At 45.3% G+C, this 21,624-nt stretch overlaps 1 protein-coding gene across 4 annotated transcripts; it reads right to left on the bottom strand.

Annotated features, from left to right (window-relative positions):
- Positions 1–2,939: 2,939 nt before the first annotated feature.
- Cdkn3 (cyclin dependent kinase inhibitor 3) lies at positions 2,940–16,399 on the bottom strand. 4 transcript variants are annotated; one of them, XM_060390681.1, is made up of 8 exons: positions 16,265–16,399; positions 14,282–14,364; positions 11,802–11,857; positions 11,322–11,366; positions 7,143–7,416; positions 5,767–5,798; positions 4,535–4,638; positions 2,940–3,136 (listed from the first exon to the last, which is right to left on the bottom strand). In XM_060390681.1, the coding sequence occupies exons 1-8, from the start codon at positions 16,271–16,273 to the stop codon at positions 3,050–3,052; spliced, it is 690 nt and encodes a 229-aa protein (XP_060246664.1). In that variant the 5' UTR covers positions 16,274–16,399; the 3' UTR covers positions 2,940–3,049. The 4 variants fall into 4 exon arrangements, with proteins under 4 accessions (XP_060246664.1, XP_060246665.1, XP_021496946.1 ...); XM_060390682.1 differs by having other exon boundaries at positions 4,535–4,635; XM_021641271.2 differs by having other exon boundaries at positions 7,194–7,416.
- Between the last annotated feature and the right edge of the window lie 5,225 nt (positions 16,400–21,624).

The following is a 21,624-nucleotide window of genomic DNA, read 5'->3' as shown; positions in this document are numbered from 1 at the left end:
TGAAGCCGATTTCTGAATTTGAGCATTGGTGCTGCTTGTGAGGTAGGCATATGTTTGCATGTTTTCATGAGTATTCTTTGAATGAGGGTGAAGGCAATTGAACATACTGTTTAGAAGTTTCTTCAGCAAATGATAAAAGACAGGTCATTTGTAGAGAGTCCCTAATGATCAGGACAGTTCTGTTCTTTAGTGCAGTAACCCTTCCCAGCTTGGGGAGAGACGCTGCCGTCTGGAGACTAGATGATAGAGACAGATGTGGAAGGAGGGAGTGAAGAGCAAGGAAAGCCTACTGACTAACTTGTAGTCTGCAGAGCACGTGCTGGCCTCCTCTTTGTAAGCTGAGTGCTTGCTGGACACTGAAGACTTAGGCTTAGGGCACAGTCAGCCATTTTGTTTCTAACCCATTCCTCATTTTCCTATTTTCCTTTCTTGTCCTCGGACTACTGACCGTGAGAGACCTGGCCAGGGTTCAAATGCCGGGAGATTTTCTGTTGGCTGTTCATAAATGTTCATCCTAACTGGAAGCTGGTAATGATGTTAGTCTGAAGTGAACTTCAGCTCTTTTATGCAAACCAATTATTTGCAACCGTACCAGCAGTTAAAGGTGTCTTTTAGCAGTATAATTTAGGAGACAGTTTCGAACGAGCTTCCAAAGCAATGCCTAGAGAAAAAGAAAGACGTTCTGCTGCTGGATTCATTGACTGGCTTTCTCATAGCTATTTACTTTCTAAATTTCAGATATCTCCAGCTAGCGTCTGAAAGGAGTACCAGCAGCTTATTATGTTTTCTTTGGAAAGTACTATTAACTTCAAGGCAGTGGGTTTGAGGTAGAGCGAGGGTTTTGTTCTGAGTTCATTTTCTTGATGCACATTGTAGAAGACACACACATCCTGACATGCAGAAGAATGGCTGTCTCCCAGATGTCAGGGTCACTGTACAGATTTGTTTGGTTATGCTTATGTATTCTAGAGAATGAGTTTCTTAAGTGGATTGATAACTGAGTGGATTCTGAAACTTAGAGAAACATGAAATCATAAAATATAGTTAGCTATGAAACCTAAGCTTGTTGGTGCTATACCACTGTTCAAAGAAAACTCCCCACTCAGGCTCCCCCCCCCCCCCACTCCTTAGAGCTTGCTCCTTTTGCTTTTGTATATTTTCTTTCAAATACTCCCTGTTTAGTTGATGGGTGGTGGTTGAGTCCATGTAATCTTTGTACTGATTGCAAATGCAGCTAGCATTGGTGTACAAAAGACCAGTCCCTAGATTGTCTGCCTTCTCTGCCTGTATTGCTTTCAGATATATTGTTGGGCAGAGAAGGTACTTTCCTTAGAATGTTGGCATCACACGTTTTTAAACTTCAGTACACAGTGTCTTTCAGAACTACTACTTGTCTCTCCCTGTTGCTAATAATTAAAAGCTTTCCTGTGTGCTGGGTGTTAGTCAAACATTTTGACTATAAGTTTAACAGACACGATGGGAACTGAGAGATGCATACTTTGAAAATCCAGTTGATTTGAGTGTGAAATGCTCTACCTCCATTAAGTACTCACGAATAAGCTTTCTATTGGAAGGGAGTGATTGTAGGATTTGCCAGTATCTGGGGCTGGGGAGGGTGGCCCTGACGGTGGAGTACTTGCCCTGCTAGTCTGGAACCTGTGTTTGGTCTCCTTGCTACCGACATAAGAGTTGATGTATACTTGAATCCTACTGTTGGGAGGCAGAGACAGGATCGTCCTGGGGCTCCCCGACAGCCTAGCCTGCTTGGCAAGCACTAGCAAATGAGAGACCCTATCTCAGAAAGCACCGGGGACAGGTCTTAAAGGAACCTCTGGTGCCTACGCACGTGTGCACACATCTGTACACATGCCTCACAGAGGGGTTCACTAGTGCCGAGTTCAGTGCCTGTCTAAAATTTAACAGGTGCTGTGATTTTAAAGTTGGTTGTAATAGCAGAATTGTGAAGGCCAGTCTATAATTGTAACCTTTACCCAAAATACAAAATCCCTTAAACTTTTGAGATCGTCTTGAAACTTTTTTAAAAGTCCCTGGATTAAACATTAGATAGTAGCACGGTGTGATTTTTACAGCTTTCTCAGTATCCTCATAAGAATCATAAATTCTAGAAGCTGGCTGGGCTTGGTGGCGCACGCCTTTAATCCCAGTATCTGTGAGTTCGAGGCTACCCTGGTCTACACAGTAAAAGCCTGTCTCAAAATAAAGTAAAAACACAAATCTATCTGTTGTATACAGAAGCAGTAGAGTGTCACCTTGGTCCTGCGGTGCACTGGTGCTCTGGGACGGAGTGGACTCTAAAACAGTCCCTTAAGATTCTGTAAGTCAGGTGAAGTAGAAGAAAACAAGAGTTTCATGAGAGGGAGAGGGTAAGAGCTGTTTAAAAGTAGTAGGGTGTGCTTGAGAGAAAGCTCAGTGAAGCACTTGCCACCAAGCCTGGCGGCCTGCGTGTGATCTTGGAACCCAGGTGGGAGAACATCTTGAGGGACCTCTGGTTCCCACACACATCTGTTTTCCTCCAACCTCCACGTGTGCTGTGTCACACTTGTGTCCCCGCAAGTACTAGTGTGCATACAAAAACAGGGTTTCTCTGTGCAGCCCTGGCTGTCCTGGAACTCACTCTGTAGACCAAGGTGGCCTCAAACTCTAGAGACCCACTCGCCTCTGCCTCTCGAGTGCTGGGATCAAAGGTGTGTGCCAACTGCTGCCTGGCCAAAAACTTCATTCTTATTATTGTGTTGCATGCTTATTAGTGGTGGTCAGATGAGGCCAAAGTGTTAAATAAAGACAACTCAGTATGTTTCATCTTCCTCTGCCTGGTACTGCTAAGATAGAGCAGTCAGTGCATTCCTGGAAGGACAACAGTATGCCAGCTCTGCTGCCCTCTGCTGTGATTTCACAAGGAATTCATGACGCAGCTTCAGGAGTGTCTGCACGTAACATTTATATTCAAGATGGCGGCACCAGTTGTTTCAACTCAAATGCTAGAGAGCTTGGAGACTTCAGACGTGCGCCCGCGTACTTGGAGCCTTCACTATCTGGACACAGATCTTGATAGCGAGTCTCTTGATGATAGATACGCAGCTAATTTATCCCGGAACTCATGGAGATAGTTATATTGCTGGAAAAGGATTAAAGATTTATTGAAATACACTGCAAGATCTAGGATCAGAGTCGTCCCCATATTTAGCTAAGAACAGATACTTCTGAGCCTGGTAAGTGGACTCCCCTCCCCTGGGAAGGGGAGGAGGAGATGCTGGTCAACCCAGGAGGTGGGAGGGGCAGGGTGGGAGGTGAGGCAGGGTAAGCAAGCTGCTCTTGGCTGCTGGGACTGAGATTCAGAGGAAGCCTTCAGCGCGGAAGGGCTATCGCTGGTTCTCCCCTGCTGACTACAGAGGAGGGCGTCCTCTAACAAGAGTGATGGAGTCTAAAAGGTCTACCTGCTTAGACACCCAAGCTACTGGAGCATTTGATGACAGTCCACTTGGAATCATTTTAGTATTTAAAACCAAACATCACTAGATAAGTGCTTTAAGCAATTTATTGAAGTTCATATATTTTTCCAAAAGCTAGCTCTGACAGCCATTATTCCTGATCATGAAACCCTGCAATGATAGTTTTCCTTGGGAGAGGCAGAGAGAGGGTCCATTAGCCACGAAATACCCAGGCGACAGATGAGGCAACATAATGTAATTCATACATATCTGACTGTGGATTTTGTTTGAAAGAGGAGAGTGAAATGTCCAAAATTTAAAGCCTTGATGTTACCAGAGTAAAGGGAGCTCTGGTTTCAGAACTCATGTGGAGAAGCGGATCCAGTAAGGTGTATTTTACAAGTGGCCGTGTTTAAACCTCGAGAGGCAGGTTGCTTGGCCTGATGAGCTCCGAGCCCCGGGGAGGCGGACTCGACCGCAGGCAGCCTAAGGGTATGGATTCCTTAGTACCAACTCAGATGACAACCTGAAGCTGAGACTGAGTACCTGGCACCGGAGGGCAAAGCAACTTTAGAGATCTACACAACCAGCGTCGCCAGTGGTCTTTGCTATCATGTTCTGTCACAACCTGGCTGTTAACTGCTGCCTTGTTCTTCAGGTGTTCAGGAGAATGGAAGGCATCCAGTGTCCGTGGCAATGGACGATAAAATAAGCATTGCTGTGCTGTTCTGATGCCATTCATCACCATTTCAGTGGCACAGTAGGATCTGTAAATTGCTTGGGATACAAGTCTACCCAAGAAAAACGAGTGTTTATAGTCATTTCCTGACTAGTGTAGGCGTCTGCATAGGAACCGACTGGGACAGAACCCTCAGAGAGCAAAGTGCAGAGTTTAACAACTTCATTATTTTGTTCCAAATTTGGTGGCTTGTGCAGATACCTGGGTTGTATTTAAATGTAAGTGTGAAAAGTAAACCAGTCTTATCTGCATCACAGCTTTGGGATTCAACTCATGGCTCTCTGGCGCCCACTACACAGTATTCAAAAGGCCGCCGCCACGGCAGACAGAGCAGCGCAGCTCTTACCTTGATGGTCTGTATGGCCCCAGATCCCCTGACATCTCGAAGGCTGTCTATGGCTTGCTGTGGTGATACTGAGTCAGACAAGTACAGGAGGAGGCAAGCAGCTACTGAGAACATGAGAGAAATAATGGACTATTAGAAACTGCATTGGTCTTGTTGCAGAGACTTGTGTTATGGCAGGTTACGTTCAGTGTGGTTGCTGCACGTGGATGAACTGCTCAGGTCCTTTAGCCTGCACCCTTGAAAGTTAACCTCATCTTGGAGTTTAACAGGCACACGCTAACCGCACAGCGGCTCCTAACACTGGCCCACACGGCTCTGTGTGAGGGTGTGCTGTTTCTCTTGTGTGTGGGGCTGGGGAGAAGGTGACTTTACACAGCAGCTGCTCTGTTGGACATTCCCAGCAGCAGCACAGGCTCCTGTTTTCAGGGTGCTCACTGCTTCCTTCCATCTTTGAACACCACAGCCATGCTGCCAGCTGATGCTGCTGGGCATCGCTTTCAGGCAGTGTATTTTGGGGACATGTTTACACAGACCCTTTGCTCACTGTTTGATTGCCACGCTTGTAGGAGTACTGTGTGTATTCTGGATATATCTTCTTTCAGATACAGAGTATGCAATTTTTCTTTTCCCATTCTATGTATGGTTTTTTCATTTTGACAGTGTTACTTCTCTTACAAAGGTTGTTAGTTTGGATCTTGTTTATCCCATTTTACAATAAAAATAACTTACTACAGGCATTTCTTGAATTTTTTATGGCAGCACATGTTAAAATTAATACACAGTAAGTATACTTTGTTGCAGTTTTGTCTTGTTTCTTTGGGGTTTGGTGTCTGAGCCAGGGTCTCGCTGTAGACCAGCTTGCCCTTGAGCTCCTGATCCTCCTGCTTCTTTCTTTGCAGTGCTGTGGTTTTTATACTTCTGTCACTTGGATACTATTTAGCATTTTCAGACAGTGTTATAACATCTCCATGGAAAAACATCTCCATCTTCCATTGGCAAGAGAAGTCACAGGTGCTAAGGCTTGTAAGTGACTCTCCTAAGCTATGCCAAAAACAGCCGACATGCCCACCCAGGCCTTTTAGGAAAAAGCAAATTTAAGGCTTTTCTAGGTCCCCGAATCTTGGTAAACTTAGGTTGTGCATTCACTTCTTTAAATATAAAGTGCAGTAAGGTCCCCAAACAGGAATTTGCCTACTTTGAGGTTAAACAGTTAATGGAAATATATTTCTTACCAAGACAAGATCTTCCAAGTCCTCCATAACAGCTGAAAAGGGAAAGAGAGTTTTGAAGTTTGTCTGCTTTCATTCTATCTGATGTTGCAAGTCAAGACTTTCCCTCTACCATTACCTCTTCACCCAGCACAGCAGCCTGCACTCAGACTAGCACTGCTCAGTCCCCGGCAGTGGCCTCATTAGTGTAGGGAGGTGTTCTGAGTTCTCTAAGGGCCAAAGAAGGCCCCCTCAGTATGTTACTGTGGTCGTTACCAGTGACGGCCGAACCCCGAGACCTACATCTGAGAAATGGAGCCTTAAACAAATAGGAGTCAAGACTGTCTATCTTTTTGGTAAAATCTGAGTGGTTTGGGGCAAGTGCCACCTACACAATAATCCGTCCTCCCTCTCAACATAGAGGTAACAGGTCACAGGGTCAAAGGGGCCTGAATCACTGGCCAAGGTCTTCAGGCTCGCTTGCTCACCTTTTACCTGTGAAATGGTATTAGAAAAGAACCTATATCGGAGTGGGGGTTGCACGAGTCAGCATTGTTAAAGGGCTTAGAACATAGTCTAGAGAGAGGCCAGTGAGTGCTGGTGGAGGTGACCTAGCACTGTTCTGCAAAAGTACCCTTGGCAGAAAAATAGCCATCAACCATCAAAGCTGCAAAACATTGATGTTAATCATTTTCAGAGAGCCCAAAAAGGTCTACTGTAGGGAAATAAGACAAAGCTGCGCTGTCAGATGCCTTTATCTCACGGGAGGCTGAAGCATTCTCCCAGGCACGGCCAACAATCTGCCCAGCCTCTCTGTTTAAGCATGAGAAGAGTTTGGGCTGCCGGGACCTCCTGGGGCAGAATTTGCTGAGCCTCACGCAACTACTTTGATTTCTGCAAAATGGCAGAGAGGTTGGTTTAAAATTTTTGAAAACAAATTTAGAATCTGTTTAAAAAATGATTGTAAACTGAGTATTTTTAGTAGCTGCTTCTGATACTATTTTGCATATACTTAGAGAAAATGATACACAGTTGTGTATTCTGAAATTTGGCTGTTGCACTACCTTGTGATGGCTATGTTTTAAATGAGACCCACTGTGCCAGGCCTTTCATGTGGGTGCTGAGCATCTAGCTCAGGCCCTCACACTTGAGTGGCCGTCATGTTACCAACCGCATTACCTCCTCAGCCCCTTGAAGCCATATTTTAAAAGACTGCTTATTGAATAGGTTTTTTTTTTTCTGTGAATTTTGAAAGACTTCATTGCTACCCGAAAACACCTGATAGCTGAGAGGACAACCAGGTGAGACCGGAAGAACAATGTCACACGTTTTAGCAGAGACAAAAGGGGAGGGAAAATGCTCCTACTCTAAAACCTCGCAGATCTACTCATTGCCATTACTCTTCACGTGTGCTAACAGGCCCGGGAGCACTTCCTGTGGGGGAGGCGTACTGTATCAGGGTTTTTCGGTGGTTCTTGAGGCAGGCGGCCAGCTCCTCCATGATTTCCCAGCAGCTGCCTATATCAGGGGTGCCTCCATCTGGGATGGGATGGTGGTGGGTGACAATGCCAGATTGTTGGTAGAGGTCCAGAAGGTTTGGGACTCTGTATTTTGACAGCTCCCCTCTGGTGCAGAAAACAAACACGTCTTGGATCCCGTAGCTCTGTAGTTCCTCTGCCAACAGACCAAGACACACAGATGCACACAGAAAACAGGACATGCTTAAATACGGTCAGGAGAGACAATATGGAATTATGTTCTTCAGTCAAACTAGTAACGAGTGAGAGCTTGGAGATAGGAAATATCTAATGAAAAGACCCCAACAAAAGCTGATTAGACTTAAACCAGACTGATTTATAAGTAAAATGCTTTTGAATGAATTTTAGGATTGGCTGATAGTATTGATACTCTTGTACAAAAACTTGTTTGTTTTTTTTTCCCTTGCAATAAACACTGCCATTAATAACTAGGTTTTAAACTCTTGAGAAGTGAGCCAGGCATGGTGGTACATGCTTTTAATACCAGCATTTGGGGAGGCAGAGGCAGGCAGGTCTCTGCAAGTTCGAGGCCAGCCTGGTCTACAGAGCAAGTCCAGGACAGTCACTGCTACACAGAGAAACCCTGTCTCAAAAAACCAAAACCAACCAAACAACCAAACCAACCAACCAACTTGAGAAGAAATGATAGCACTATTTTAAGTGCCCCATCCTGCAGCCAGCCAGGTGCTCTCTCTGCCCTTTGTCTTCGGGCATCATGAATTACCTCCAGCTGAAGCGGCTGTGCTCTTCTTGTTCTGCGCCACAGCACACTAACGTGGGTTTACAGACTAGGTCTTCAGAAAATAGGGCACTAACCTTATATAGTTTAGCTCTTTTCACTTTAATAGTAGGAATCAAGAAATGTTTCTATAGAATTTTACACTGGAACTTAAAGATTTGTGTGTGTGTGTGTGTGTGTGTGTGTGTGTCAGGGTTGGGGTATGTGCTTATGTGTGCAGGTGCCTATGGAAGCCAGAAGAGGGCGCTGGAGCTCTGGGAGCTGGGGTTATGGCTGGTTATAAGCCACCCCATGTGGGCTCTAGGAACTGAGTGCTGTTCCATCCCTCTGCAAGAGCATCACCCACTTTTAACCACTGAGCCTTCTCTAGCTTCTGGGCATTCTTTATGGCACTATTCATTCTGGATTATTATTACTTTAAAATAAATAATGCTAAGCCTCAGCCTGTGGACATTTACCTACAAAGCCTTTGTTTGCAGTTGAAGTATATATATATACCTTGTTTCAAAGACAGAGAGTAAAGACAGAAATGGTCTTATTAATAATTTGCATGATTGTATATTTCCTCGTGTAGATATATATATATATATATATGGTTTTCCTATTATATGTAATGTATAATGTAATATAGATAATTTGTAACAGGAAAGTAGAACAAAGGTTATGTGGGGAAGAAAAGGATCTAAGGAGAGAAGGGGAAATGAGGGGAATGTAGAGGGAAGAAAAATACTGCATGAATTGTCTCATTTGCAGCCTACATTTTAAGTGTACATATATTTAGTCAGACTTGAAATCAGAGGGGGATGGCCTAAGGGGGAAGGTAGGATGGTGAAGTGAGCGTGAGCAAATACAGTAATATAGAACATTACAATAAATCCCATTTTATACATTAAAACATAGGTTAAAATGATTTGTTTCTACTTAAAGGCCAATTATGTTGGGTTAAATAAAATATCTTATGAAAATTGATTTTGCATGTTTTAACTATTTTTTTTAAATATTTTTATTTAACTTTATTTTATGTGCATTAGTGTGAAAGTGTCAGATCCCTTGGAATTACAGAGAGTTGTGAGCTTCCATGTGGGTGCTGGGAATTGAACCCAGGTCCTTTGGAAGAGCAGGCAGTATTCTTAACCACTGAGCCATCTCTCCAGCCCCCCGTTTTAACTATTTTTTAAAGAAGATTAAATTTATTGGGACCAATAAGGATTTGAAAATAATATTTTACAGTAATGAATTCTATGTGTATATATATGTATGTATATATACATGCATGTATATGTATACATATATATATCAAGCAGTAAAGATTTATTAACAATTTATATATTAACAATTTATATATTTGGCTCTAATACATAACTATAAATTATGTATGTACATTAAAATTTGAAAGTATGCTATGGTACATTCAAGTTTTGTCTTGCTATGTCTTTAAAAAATTAATTTAATGTATTTATTACAATTTATTCACTTTTTATGCCCGCTGTAGCCCCTTCCCTTGTATCTTCCTATTCCTACCCTCCCTCCCTCTTCTCCCCCTGTGCCCTTTCCCTAGTCCCCTGATAGGGGAGGTCCTCCTCCCCTTCCATCTGGCCCTAGCCTATAAGGCCCATCAGGACTGGCTGCATCATCTTCCTCTCTGGCCTGGCAAGGCTGCACACCCCCACCCCCAGGGGGAGGTGATCAAAGAGCAGGCCAGTCAGTTCATGTCAGAGACAGTCCCTGTTCCCATTCCTATGGAACCCACTTGGACACTGAGCTGCCATGGGCTACATCTGTGCAGGGGTTCTAGGTTATCTCCATGCCTGGTCCTTGGTTGGAGTATCAGTCTCTGCAGGTCCTCTGGCCCTCTGTTCTCCTTGTGGAATTCCTGTCCCCTCCAGGTCCATCTCCCCCTTCTTCCAAAAGGTTTCTGACATGTTGTAACTTTTTAATGTGGCAGCTAGGAAGCATCATATGGACAGAGCTTCCATTTGTGGCTGTGACTACATTTTGTTAGACAGTGGTTGCTTCTGTTCTTAGGCCCCTGTGTAGCCCAAGGGGCCCTGAAACTTGGCACCTTCTTGCCTCAGTTTCCTAGGTGCTGGGATTATGGACATGTGCATCACGCCCCATTTAGTTATGTCTTGACTATTTTTATAATTATAGGAGAATTTTAAAGCTTTCAGAAAATGGAGAAATTTTCTATTTATCTTTTATAAATAGATTTAGACACTGGACAGATTCAATTATGGTGGTTTTTCAGGTTTTCCCAATGAGGACACACCACGTCTTATATAACAGATTCCATGTATGACTTCATTGTTTAAAAAAAAAAAAAGATTAATGGAAATACTAGAATCTTCCTTTCATAAAATCGGTTAAGTGAATAGGAAATTCCAAACTGTGTAATATGAATTTTGAGCCAATGATTTAAATAGTATTTACTTATAACCTACACGTCCTTCAAACGGAACATGTAAGTTATTCCCTGCCATCGTATGTGCACCTAAAACAACATGTTTATAAATACTCCAAGGTCAATTCAAGTTTTAGTCTCTTCATCCTTTTTGTTTTTGAGACATGGTCTCACTCTGTCGACCAGGTTGGCCTTGACCAAACAGAGATCTACCTGCCTCTGTGCTGTAGAGGCATATAACACCTTGCCTGAATTTCTTCTCATCTTTTTGATAGATAAGAAGTATATTAATAAACTGATACTCCAGAACAAGTAGGACAGAATGTGACTTTAAAAACTTCATAATGGTCAGCATCAAGCTGCGCAGATATTTATTTTCTGTAAAGGGTCTTGTTGTTCAAGTAGGTTACAGTATTCTATAAATACTACGGTATTTTGCAGTTGTTGGTATATAACATGCAGGTAGAATGCGGGGATGAGGATTAGTGGAGACTCCGTGAGAATCCTGGAGCAAAGAAAATGGTTCATGATGCCTGGGCCATGCTGGCTTTCTACATCTTGACCGAGGCGGGTCCTTGGGGGTCCGGCTCGGCATAATCTCTACTATACAGTCTGTAAGGAACTGTGTTCAATTCATAGGCACTGCAGTACGCAGGTGACCCACTTACACATGTTCCTCCCTTGAGTAGACACATTCTAACATCACACAAGTTTACATGTGTAACTAGGATTGTGAAAAGCAAAGTTCTGTCCCTCAGGCCCATCCCAGATACCTTTTCACAGTTAGAAATGTCATAAAAATTTACTTATATATTGAGAAGAGAATATAGTTTGACACATTTTTAGGCTTAAAACAAAAACAAAAGAAAACTACTAGTAGGTTTTTTCACAGCGAACCTACCTGTATCTTTTTTAATATTTCTTCTAACATCTTTAAATTTACAACCTACAGAGAAGGCAAGTGAAAAAAAAAAAAGGAATCAATTTAGCGTTGTATAAGAAAGAGTATTTAAACATATACAAGCTACTGTAGAAAGTCATTTCATATGGCTATTCAGTTCCATTTTAAATGTACATATTAATTTCTTACACTTTTAGAAACATAGCTGTAGACATTGGTAAATTCCACTGAAGGAGGTCCTGATGCAGGAGCTCCTGGGCATGGTTTAAGCTCTCTTGTACCTGACTTTAAAGCCTACTGATATAGGGAAGTCAGAAACGTGGCTTTGGATGCAAAGGCTGTTCTTGAGAGCTGCTGCAGAACAAGCTTATCGGCCTATGAGAAGTATTGCGGAATGCACAAAGCTACCTGTCAGCTTGGCAGAATCTGCCCTATGTTAACGGGAAGCCAGCGGAGTGCCAGCGGAGTGTTCTTGCCTACCTGGAAGAGCACATAAACCGAGAAACTGAGGACAATCCACTCGGGACAGAGGTAACCTGTGAAGAAAAATGTATCAAGCTTAGGTTTTTTGTTTGTTTTTTCCCCAACAGGGTTTTTCTCTGTAGCCTTGTCTGTTGTGGACTCACTTTGTAGACCAGGCTGGTCTCAAACTCAGAGAGATCCGCCTGCCTCTGTGTCCCTGAGTGCTGGGAATACATGTGTGCCACCATGCCCAGCCTCAAGCTTAGTTTTAAAAAGTTACAAATAGAAATCTAGCCTAGCCAACAAGAGTGCCGGCCACAGAGTAAGGGAGAGTGCTTGAACATTTTATGGCGTCACAGAATACCAGTTAAACGTGGGGACAAGAAAGGCCCAGAATGACTGGGAACTTGAAAAGGGGGACTTCCTTAATAGAATGCAATTTAAATCTTAAAAGAGCAAGTTAATTTAAGTTTACCATACAGGTGATGACTCCTAGATCCCCTACAGGTAGAGTCAGTGACCCTGTGGTGTGGTCCCAAATGCTTGGGACCAGATGGTTTTAAGTTCAGAGTTTCTTGATTCTAGAATGATTGCATAGACTTGACCAACTGAATATCAGAATATCTAAAATTCAAAAGGCTCAAAAAAAAAAAAATCTTTTCAAGTACCTGTGTGATTCTCAAAAATGTTTTGAATTTGGGCTATTTCTGATTTCAAAAACAGAGGTGTTCAGTCAGTAGTAACCTTAGTTGAACAAACTGGAAAATTCTACTTTAAAATTAGTTTTGCATTGTTAAGCGTTTTTTGGTAAAACAGCCTTATAAGAAGAAAACTGGATACCATTGTCAATAATTTTGGTTGAAATGGAAAATGCTTCTAAAACTCAGAGTCCTAGCTTAAAATACCCAGGGACAGAGAGGCTTCCTGTCAGCAGAGTTCGAGGAAAGCCAGAGACATCAAAGAATAACAGCTGGGATAGAAACTTAGATTTAGTTTTAAGTGTTAAAAGGAGCTGATAGGGGAATAAAAGGTAATGTTTATTTGATGACAGAATAAAAGACCTTTAGAGACAATACTTAGTTCTCCTCACTATTCTTGCAGAGGGGAAGGGCATTTCCTTGAGAGATCAGAACTATTTTCAGTGCTGGGGCTTGAACATGGGGCCTGGTCCATGAACAGCCCTGTGCTCTACCCCTGAGTCATATCCCAGTGAGACTCCTGGCTTTATGGGGAATGACAAAAACCATCTGGTCACTGGTTGTAGAGACCCTGGCACAACCATAAGTCGTGCTTGGGAACTGATTAATGAAACACTCTGATGGCAAGGATCGACACTGGCCCGCCTGACTAAGAACTGCCTGAGGGCTGGTGAGCCCCACCTGACCTGGAGGTCCTGACCTACAGGAGGGCTTACTCCTTTGCTATTCAAAATCTAAAAGGACCACTGGAAGGCGGGTGGGGGAGGATTGGCTGCCTGGAAAGCATGTCACTGGGGGCATGTCCTTCCCTGCCTCCTTCATGTGTCTGTTCTACTGCTTCCTGTCCTCTTAAATTGTGCATAGTGAGTAGAGAAGCAGTTACAGTGGAATGGCTTTGATCTCACATGGGCTGTTGCTCACCATGACATTAGCTCTGTCATGAAGTAGTATTTAACAATGATTAATTGTTAAACACCAGCTGCACGGTGGGCAGTGCACACCTTTAATCCCAGCGCTCTTTGGGGGCCAGAGGCAGATGGATCTCTGAGTTCAAGGCCAGCCTGGTCTCCAGAGTGAGTTCCAGGACAGCCAAGGCTACACAGAGAAATCCTGACTTGAAAAAACAAAACAAAAATATTAAACACCCCATTTTTTTGTATTACTGTTTCTCTCATTCTAAAAGAACACCTAAATCTTGGTAAGAGCTCATTTCAGAAATCTTCCTCTACTTCTCTGCTGCTACAAAGACTGTTTTCAGTGTCTAAAGAAGGATTAAAATGGGGAAGTGTGAGCCAGGCACGGGACGCACTCCTATATTATCAGCACTCTGGGAGGCAGAAGCAGGCAGATCTCTGTGAGTTAGGCCAGCCTGGACTATAAACTGAGTTCAGGACAGCCAAGGCCACACAGAGAAACCCTGTCTCGAACACATAAAAAAACAAAAATTCTGATTCTATGGCCGGTAGAGGTGGTGCATGCCTGTAATCCCAGTACTCGGGAGGCAGAGATAGATGGATTTCTATGTGTCTGAGGCCAGCCTGGTCTACAAAGGGAGTCCAGGACAGCCAGGGGGTATACAGACAAATCCTGTCTCGAAAAACCAGAACAAAAAACAAAGAGAGAAAAGGAAAGTGTGGTTTCAGTTCAGATAGTATATAAATCATGGAATAAGGAAATGCCCTAAAGATTAAAACGCTATAATTGGTACAGAGTATACTTGATCTTTTCAGTTACATGCATTACCTTGCCCAAATATGATGTAACATCAAATATTGTAGCTCACCACTGATGCTAACATACCATGAAATTTGAATTGGAGTCTGCTCATCTTCAATAGGCTCTTCGTCTGAAGAATCAAACTCACTTGCTTGTATTGAAATGGGCTTCAAAAGAAATGTTATATTAAGTTCTTGCAAGGCATATTTACATGTAATTTTCAGATAACTGATCCATGATTAAAAACTCACTGAATTAATATTTGCATTTTTTCAGTCATTAATCTGGACTATCGGCGAGTTCAGCAATATCAATAATAAATGATTCCTGTTCACTAGTTGGCTGATCACAGCACTGTACAGTGGGCAGAAATGGACTTGGACCAAAAGAATGTCTGGCTTCTGGAATTGGCCCTTGCATAATCTCAGATAAACGCAGGCACTTGAGTTTATTCTGGATCAGCTTTCTTCAACTCTCAAGTGCGATTTGCTCACTCCTCAAACATTCTTGGACCTTCTACTTGCATGCTCTGAGACCTGAAGACCCTGTGACACACTGTCTGCCTCTAGAGACAGCAGTGTGCACAATTACAGAATGGCAACCATGATAAAATAGCAGAAAACCATGTGCTGTACAGCTGAGGCAGTGTCTAACCATTTAGACAGCAGCAAAGGGTTTCAGAGACCACCAGGCAAAGCTTTGAAGAAACTAAAGGGTTTCTGGGTAGACCGTGAGGTTAAAGCAATCCAGTTAAAGATCTGAGCCAGGTATGATGTTGCAAGCCATTGATTTCCTCACTGGGGAGACTGAGGCACAAGTTCTAGGACAGCATGATACATGGCCAGGCCGGCTCAAAAAAAAACAAGTGGGTATGTGGGTGGAGGGGTGGAGGGTTGCGTATTCAGTGGAGATGATGCAGAAGAGACAAAGCCAGTAGAGACTGCTCACCCCCTTTCTAAAATAGAACCCCATGCAGTGTGACGAATAGGTAGACCTATACGGGGCCAGTTCCCCACCCCCGTCTTTATGAAATACTAGGTAAGAAGAACCCAGGTGGATTTATATGCCGATCTAAGCAGGTATAACTCAATTCTGGTCACAGCACTTCTACATGAAAGGTAGAAAAAAAATACCCTTTCCCACTTCCCTAGCTGGAACCATCTGAGATCAGACATTTGAACAGCAAGTGTATATGAAACGTCAGTTTTATTGAATGTCAAAAGGATAAAGAATGCTGTGATTCCCATATCATTCCAGAATGGGACCAACCTACCTCTTCCCAGGCAGCAATGGACAACCGAGGACTCCTGTGTGCCAGAGAAGCCCGGAAAGCAGGCAGACCTCGAGAGGCCGAAGGAGGGGTCTCTACTTGTGTAACCGAGAGATCAGATAGCTTACTCCTCTCTGGGGACAGTGGAGTCAGAAGGCGGGAGTAAAGGACAGCTGAAGACTGGTAGCCATGGGACTTGGAAGAGGAACCACCTCTCGAAAGGCTGCTTGCCTTCCAAGCTTTTCTGTAAAGGTCTTGGCAGAGGAGCGCATGGGAACTGACTTAGAGCTACAGGTTGGGGTTTCTTTGGATTGCTCTTTGATATAAAACTCAACGGTACCCCAGTGAAGCCCTTAAGGAGGGCGTCAGCTGTGAGGTAGGTCAGGTGGGATTTCAGCTCCTGGCTAGGACCCCCCTTCCCCCCCACACACACTATAAAACAAGATTTTAAGATTGTGTGTCCCATTCACTGCATCCCTTCCAGCCAGGTCTACATCTGAACAGGCTAGACCCTGCTTCCCCAGGCCTGGAGGGACCGGGAGGCAGTGCCAAGAGGGCCCCGACAGGGTGGCTGTCGTGATGTCACCCACAAACAGCCTTTGCACCTCAAACAGCAAGCCACCCGGAAACCAGGTCGCGCCCGCCTTTGCGTCCGAGGCGTTAAGCCGAACGGTTCGGCAGCCGGCGCCCCCGCCCCGCCACTCCGCCTCCGGACGCGCCGCTGTCCGCCCGGCAACGCGGCCGAGGCCGCCGGCGGGGTCCCTGCGGAGAGGGCTGGCCCCGCCGGCCCCACTCACCGGCTTCATCGCGAGCCGCGGCACCCCGTACCCAGCGCGGTCGTCCCCGCGGCGTCCGCGGCGCGGGCGGCCCGCCCCCGGCAGCCCATTGGCCCGCGGGGGCGGGGCGGCGCCCCTGGCAACCAATCACGTCCTCGCCCTGCGTCTCCCGGCGCGGCCCGGCTCCGCCTCCGGCCGCTCGTTGGTTCCGAGGGAGCCTTCGAAAGACGCGCGGAAGGAGGCCCGCGAGAGCGCTGATTGGCTGCGGGGGCCGCCCCGGCGCCAGTTGGGGGCGTGGACTGCGAGGGGCGGGGCGGAGCGGTCTTCCTAAGCCCGAGGTTTTGGAGAGCTGTTCTCTGAGTGACAGGGAGGGTTGTCGGCTTTCTCCAAGGTTTCAGTTATTTCAGCCCTAAGGGCGTGGCGGCTGGCGGCTGGCGGCTGGCGGCTGGCGGCTGGCGGCGGGGAGCCTTGCACTGAAGCCAGTTATGTGGAAACACATCACGAAGACATGTAAGATGCTATGGAGGCCACTAAAGTCTAAGCATGCTTGACATTGGCTGTTCTTTACCGCTCCAGTAGGTGCACAGCTTAGTGTGTAGAGCAGTCTTCCTGTTCGCCAAGTAGGCATGCACAATATATGAAAAGGAGATAAAGTGAAACCCGTGGGTCTCCCTTGGCAGGCTTCTGCGCATCAGCGCTGACCTAAAACTGTGCCTCCGGCCCCGGCTCTGAAGTTAGGAGCAATTGGAAGCCTCCCTACGTGGGTGCTAGGAACCGAACTAGGGTCCTCTCCGAGAGCAGAACGTGATGTCATGTGATATTTTGCTGCAAGCTGGGCACATGATGTTTTGCCCAGGTTGGCTTGTGAGAGGGCACGTGCTGTTTTGCTGTGACCCCTTCCATGCAAGGGGCCAGCTGAGAACATCCGTGGGTGGACTCGGAGAAGAGGACACACATGGAGGCCCACGCGCTGTGCTGATCTTTTCGAAGAAACGCTCCACGGAGCTTCTCCGGGCAATCCGGCTGAGTCTCTTGGCTCTCGCTGCTTCCTGTTGGCCTTCAGACTGGACTGCTGGCATCCTGACGGCTGAGTCTGGTATTGGAAGCTGGTAAAGGTGGCTGAATCACCATAAATAAAGTAGGTTTGGTGAAAAATCTAAGCCAACAGAAGTCCCCTAGAGCAACAGTATCTCGGGATTCGAGAAAAGCAGAGGTTTGCTTTGTGACCCCTGTGTCACAGACAGTGGGCATGGGGTTAATGGGTGGAGAAAGAAGACGGCAGGACTTGACCTACAAGTCACATTAGTCAGGGTCCCCCAAAGAAATAGAGGGGGGAAGTGTATGTGTGTGTGTGCGTGTGTGTGTGCGTGTGTAAAGAAATGGTCTCCTTTGACTCTGGAATGCTGGTGAGTTCAAAATCCAGTGAGAGGCTAGTGACTCTAGGCTCAAAAGATTGTAGTTCAAGTTCACAGGCAGACTGTTGTGGAATCAGGAGTCTATACCGTAGATGAACTGTGAAAACCATAAGCTGAAGAATCCTCTTTGTGCAGGGTAAGTCCACTGTTTGTTGTATTCAGCTTTCAGCTGAGTACTGTGGAAGTCGATCTGCTTTGCCCAAACTCCATCAACTTAAATGTAAATTACATCCTCAAATGTCCACAACAGTGTTTATCCCAATATCTGAGCACCTGGCTCAGCCAGGCTGATGCATATCTTAGTTACAGTTTCTATGGCTGTGATGAAACACCAGGACGGAAAAGGAACTGGGGAGGAAAGGGTTTACTCAGCTCACACTCAGATAATTTTGTTCATCACTGAAGGAAGTCAGGACAGGAACTCAAACAGGGCAGGAACCTGGAGGCAGGAGCTGATGCAGAGGCCATGGAGGGGTGCTGCTTACTGGCTTGCTTCCCCTGGCTTGCTCAGCCTGCTTCCTTATAGAACCCAGGACCACCAGACCAGGCATGGCACCACCCATACTAGGCTGGGCCCTCCTCCATTGATCACAAATTAAGAAAATGCCTTATAGCTGGATCTCATAGAGACATTTCCTCAACCAAGGCTCTCTCTGATGACTCTACCTTGTGTAAAATTGATACAAAACAAGCTAATACAATAAACAAAATTAACATAGAGACCCACTGGGATTTTCTGTAGTCAGGGAACACTTGTGGATTTGTGCTGTCTGTATGGATTGCTTATCTCAAATCAAAGATTAAGACAGAGCAGCAAAGCAGTAAGTGCTGCTTCACAGATGTTCTCTTTCAATGGAAGTCTGTTTCCTTAGGTGATGTTGCAATAGACATAAAGAACTAGTGACCACCCACCACAAGTTCACTATTGGTCGTAGTGAAAGTAACTAGCCGGGACATTGGAACTGAGAAGTGGGGCACTGTTCTGGAAGTTCTAGACACTTGGGTGAGGGTGTGTATGAAATTGTCTTTTTTTGTTTTTTGCTCTCCAGGGTTGGTGAGTTCAAACTCTCACTTGAGGTGCAGGTCCCTAGAGGTGGGGGTTGGCTCACAGTATTCCTCTCAGTGGCCTCCCTGCATCCTCTCCACCATGCTGTGTATTGTTCTGCTCGGCTAGGCCCACTCACGTGACACAGGGAAATGTCTGAAACAGTGAGCCAGAAGAAACTCTCCCTTAAGGTGCCTCTGTCAGGCATTTTGTTCCCTGTGAAGCAAAAGTAGCTAGTACAATACGCCTGTATAAGCTTTAGGAAACGAGTCCTCCTGAGTTTCTTCCCTGTTTAAAGGTTTATTTCCTTTTACTTCACACACACACACACAGGTGGGGTTGATTTGGAGCTACTATGTATTCAGGTGTTAATTGTTTGGCCCCCCAACCCCCTCCTTACTTTCCTATGAGCAAATTCTCCTGTATCCAAAATGACATGGTGCAAACCTTGCCTCCCAAGTTAGCCGTGATTGGCTAACAAAGTTGCCTATAGCCTGGGCTGGGCAGAAGAGAGGGAGGTGGAGTGAAGGTTCCCAGGGGAGAAGAAAGGAGCAGGTCACCGTGGGGTCAACAGGAACATGTGGCCAAGAGTAGCTTGCTCTGAGGACTGGCCTGATGGAGCAGAAGCAGCCCCAACTAGAGTATGTGCAAGTATTTATGGGGATTTTGGGTGGGAAGCAGCCAGGCAGGAAAGAGTAAGTCAAGTGGCATGGGATGAATGTTGAGTTTAGGGGGTTGATATCTGCCCAGCCCTAGTGTTTTAAGGCTTGTTATAAACCTAGTAGGTTTCTGTTTCTTTTGTTTATAAGATAGCAGGTTGAGGAATAACTGCTGCTGTATTAATAATTAATATTAATTAATATCATTAGAATAGTTAATTCCACCAACATATATATATATGAATGCTTGCATGCATGCATGTGCACCATGTACATACATGCCGTGTGTCCATGAAGGCCAGAACTCCACTGGAACTGGAGTTACAGGCAGCTGTGAGTTGTCTCTAACGGGCGCTGGGAACTAAACACAAGTCTGTCAGAGCAGCAAGTGCTCTGAACTTCTGAGCCAGCTCTCTGGGCCATCAGCTTGTTTCTGTGCCAGTCCCAACCTGAGCTGGAGCTTTGGAATAATCCTGTGTTCTCCTTTGGTGAAGGTAAGGTACTAGGTGTTTGTCTGGTGATCTGCTAGATGGCACGAGGGAGCTGAAAACGCTCAACCCTCTATGTTTCCTGCCTGTGGATAAATGAAGACCTGGGGCCTAAGCTCTCCTTCAGGACCTTCCTGTCACAGTGGACTGTATTTTCAAGTTGTGAAGCAAAATAAACCCTTTCTCCTTTAAGTAGGTTTCGTCAGGATATTTTATCACTGGCAATAGTCTTTATCTCACTTTCTGTAGAGTGCTTGTCCCCTGAAACCTTGTAAGACAGGCCTCTACAATCTGCATTTTTCTTAGGATTCTAACCTCCTGCATTTCTGCCAGAATGACTCTTTAAGCTATAGTAACAGCACTGTAAGAACTTTCTAGTCTGCAGCTGCAAACTCTTCCACATTCTGCCCACAAGTCATTTCCACTCGGCCAGGTTGATCACAGCAGCAGCCTCACTTCTCAGTTCCGATTTCCTGGCTAGTTACTTTCCTCGTTACTATGAACAAATACCTGACAAGAAATGACGTAAGGGCGGAAGAGTTTCTTCTATGTTTCCATGTTCCAACATGGCAGGAAAAAAGTGAAGTGGGTAAGGAGGGCGAAAAGAGCAGGAGTCCAGCTACTATCCCACAAAGCCCCTATGCTGGAGGCTTGGTTCCCTAGCCTGTGTCCCTCCTGGGAGGTAGTGAACCCTAGTGGGGGGACATTAGGCCTTTGCAAGTGTGCCCTTGAGCTAGCTGGGAGTTGTGACTTTGGCTGCTCCTTCTCTCCTCTCTTGGCTTCCTGGCTGCAACAGGAGGAGCTATTTATTTTTCTGTGCACTCCCACCGTGATGGATTGCTCAAGTACCTCTCTCTCACCACTTTCCCGACCTCCCAAAAAGCAAGGATTAAGTGACTGTGGAGCCTCTGAAACAGTAAGCCAAAATAATGCTTTTCCTTTCAGGTTGGATATTACAGATTTTTTTTTTTCAGTAACAAAAAGCTAACACAACAGGCAAAGCCCAAGGTTCACAACCACAAACTTTTATAGAAAAGTTAGCCTGTGCCTACACTAGTCTAGAAAAGAAATGTGCCATCTTCATATAATGCCACTTTGGGTCTCCATCCTAAAACTGTTACCGTGGACTAACGGGGCTAAAGTATTCTCTCTTGCTGCTTGTTTCATTATGGAAGGTCCCATGTAAGGTGATGAGGCCTCTGACTGAGCCTCCTGGTGTCTTTCTGATCCTCGAGGACCTCCCTAGGGAGAAGCTAGCGCCTGTTCAGAGCTCAGGGTTTCCAGTGTGCGGCTCAAGGCTGTTGTCACAAGTATGTGGAACCAAAACGATGCGGATGGTCTTTAAAACCACAGGGCAGAAAGGTGTTTTCACACCTTCCTAGCCTGATGAGCAGTTTGGGAAAGGCTCAAAGACAAATTAAACTGTAGGGTTCTCAGGACTTAGGCTTGGAGATGTTTTACATTTCGGTCTATATGCTAATATTGATACTAATGGATTTGGCACGTGAGAGAACACTGGAATGCAGAGGAGAAAGCATGGTTTCTTATGATTGGCAGGCTGGGCTTAGGGCTTTCTCCCGTAATGGCCATCAAATGCAACAAGTGAAGACTGCAGTAGACGCCCATTGTTTGCCCCTTGCTTTCCCTGCGGTAACTTGACTCACTGCCATGTTATTATCTGGTACACGATGATGATACAGACCAACCCATAGATGCACCCTCTTCCTCTTGCCCCAGTCTTCGAGCCAGGGAAGACACGTGGCTCAAATAGCAA

This window comes from Meriones unguiculatus, chromosome 9 (genome assembly GCF_030254825.1).
Source record: "Meriones unguiculatus strain TT.TT164.6M chromosome 9, Bangor_MerUng_6.1, whole genome shotgun sequence".
NCBI classification, from domain to species: domain Eukaryota; kingdom Metazoa; phylum Chordata; class Mammalia; order Rodentia; family Muridae; genus Meriones; species Meriones unguiculatus.
The sequence above is the reverse complement of the archived record's forward strand: the minus strand, read 5'-3'. Positions and strand labels throughout refer to the sequence as shown.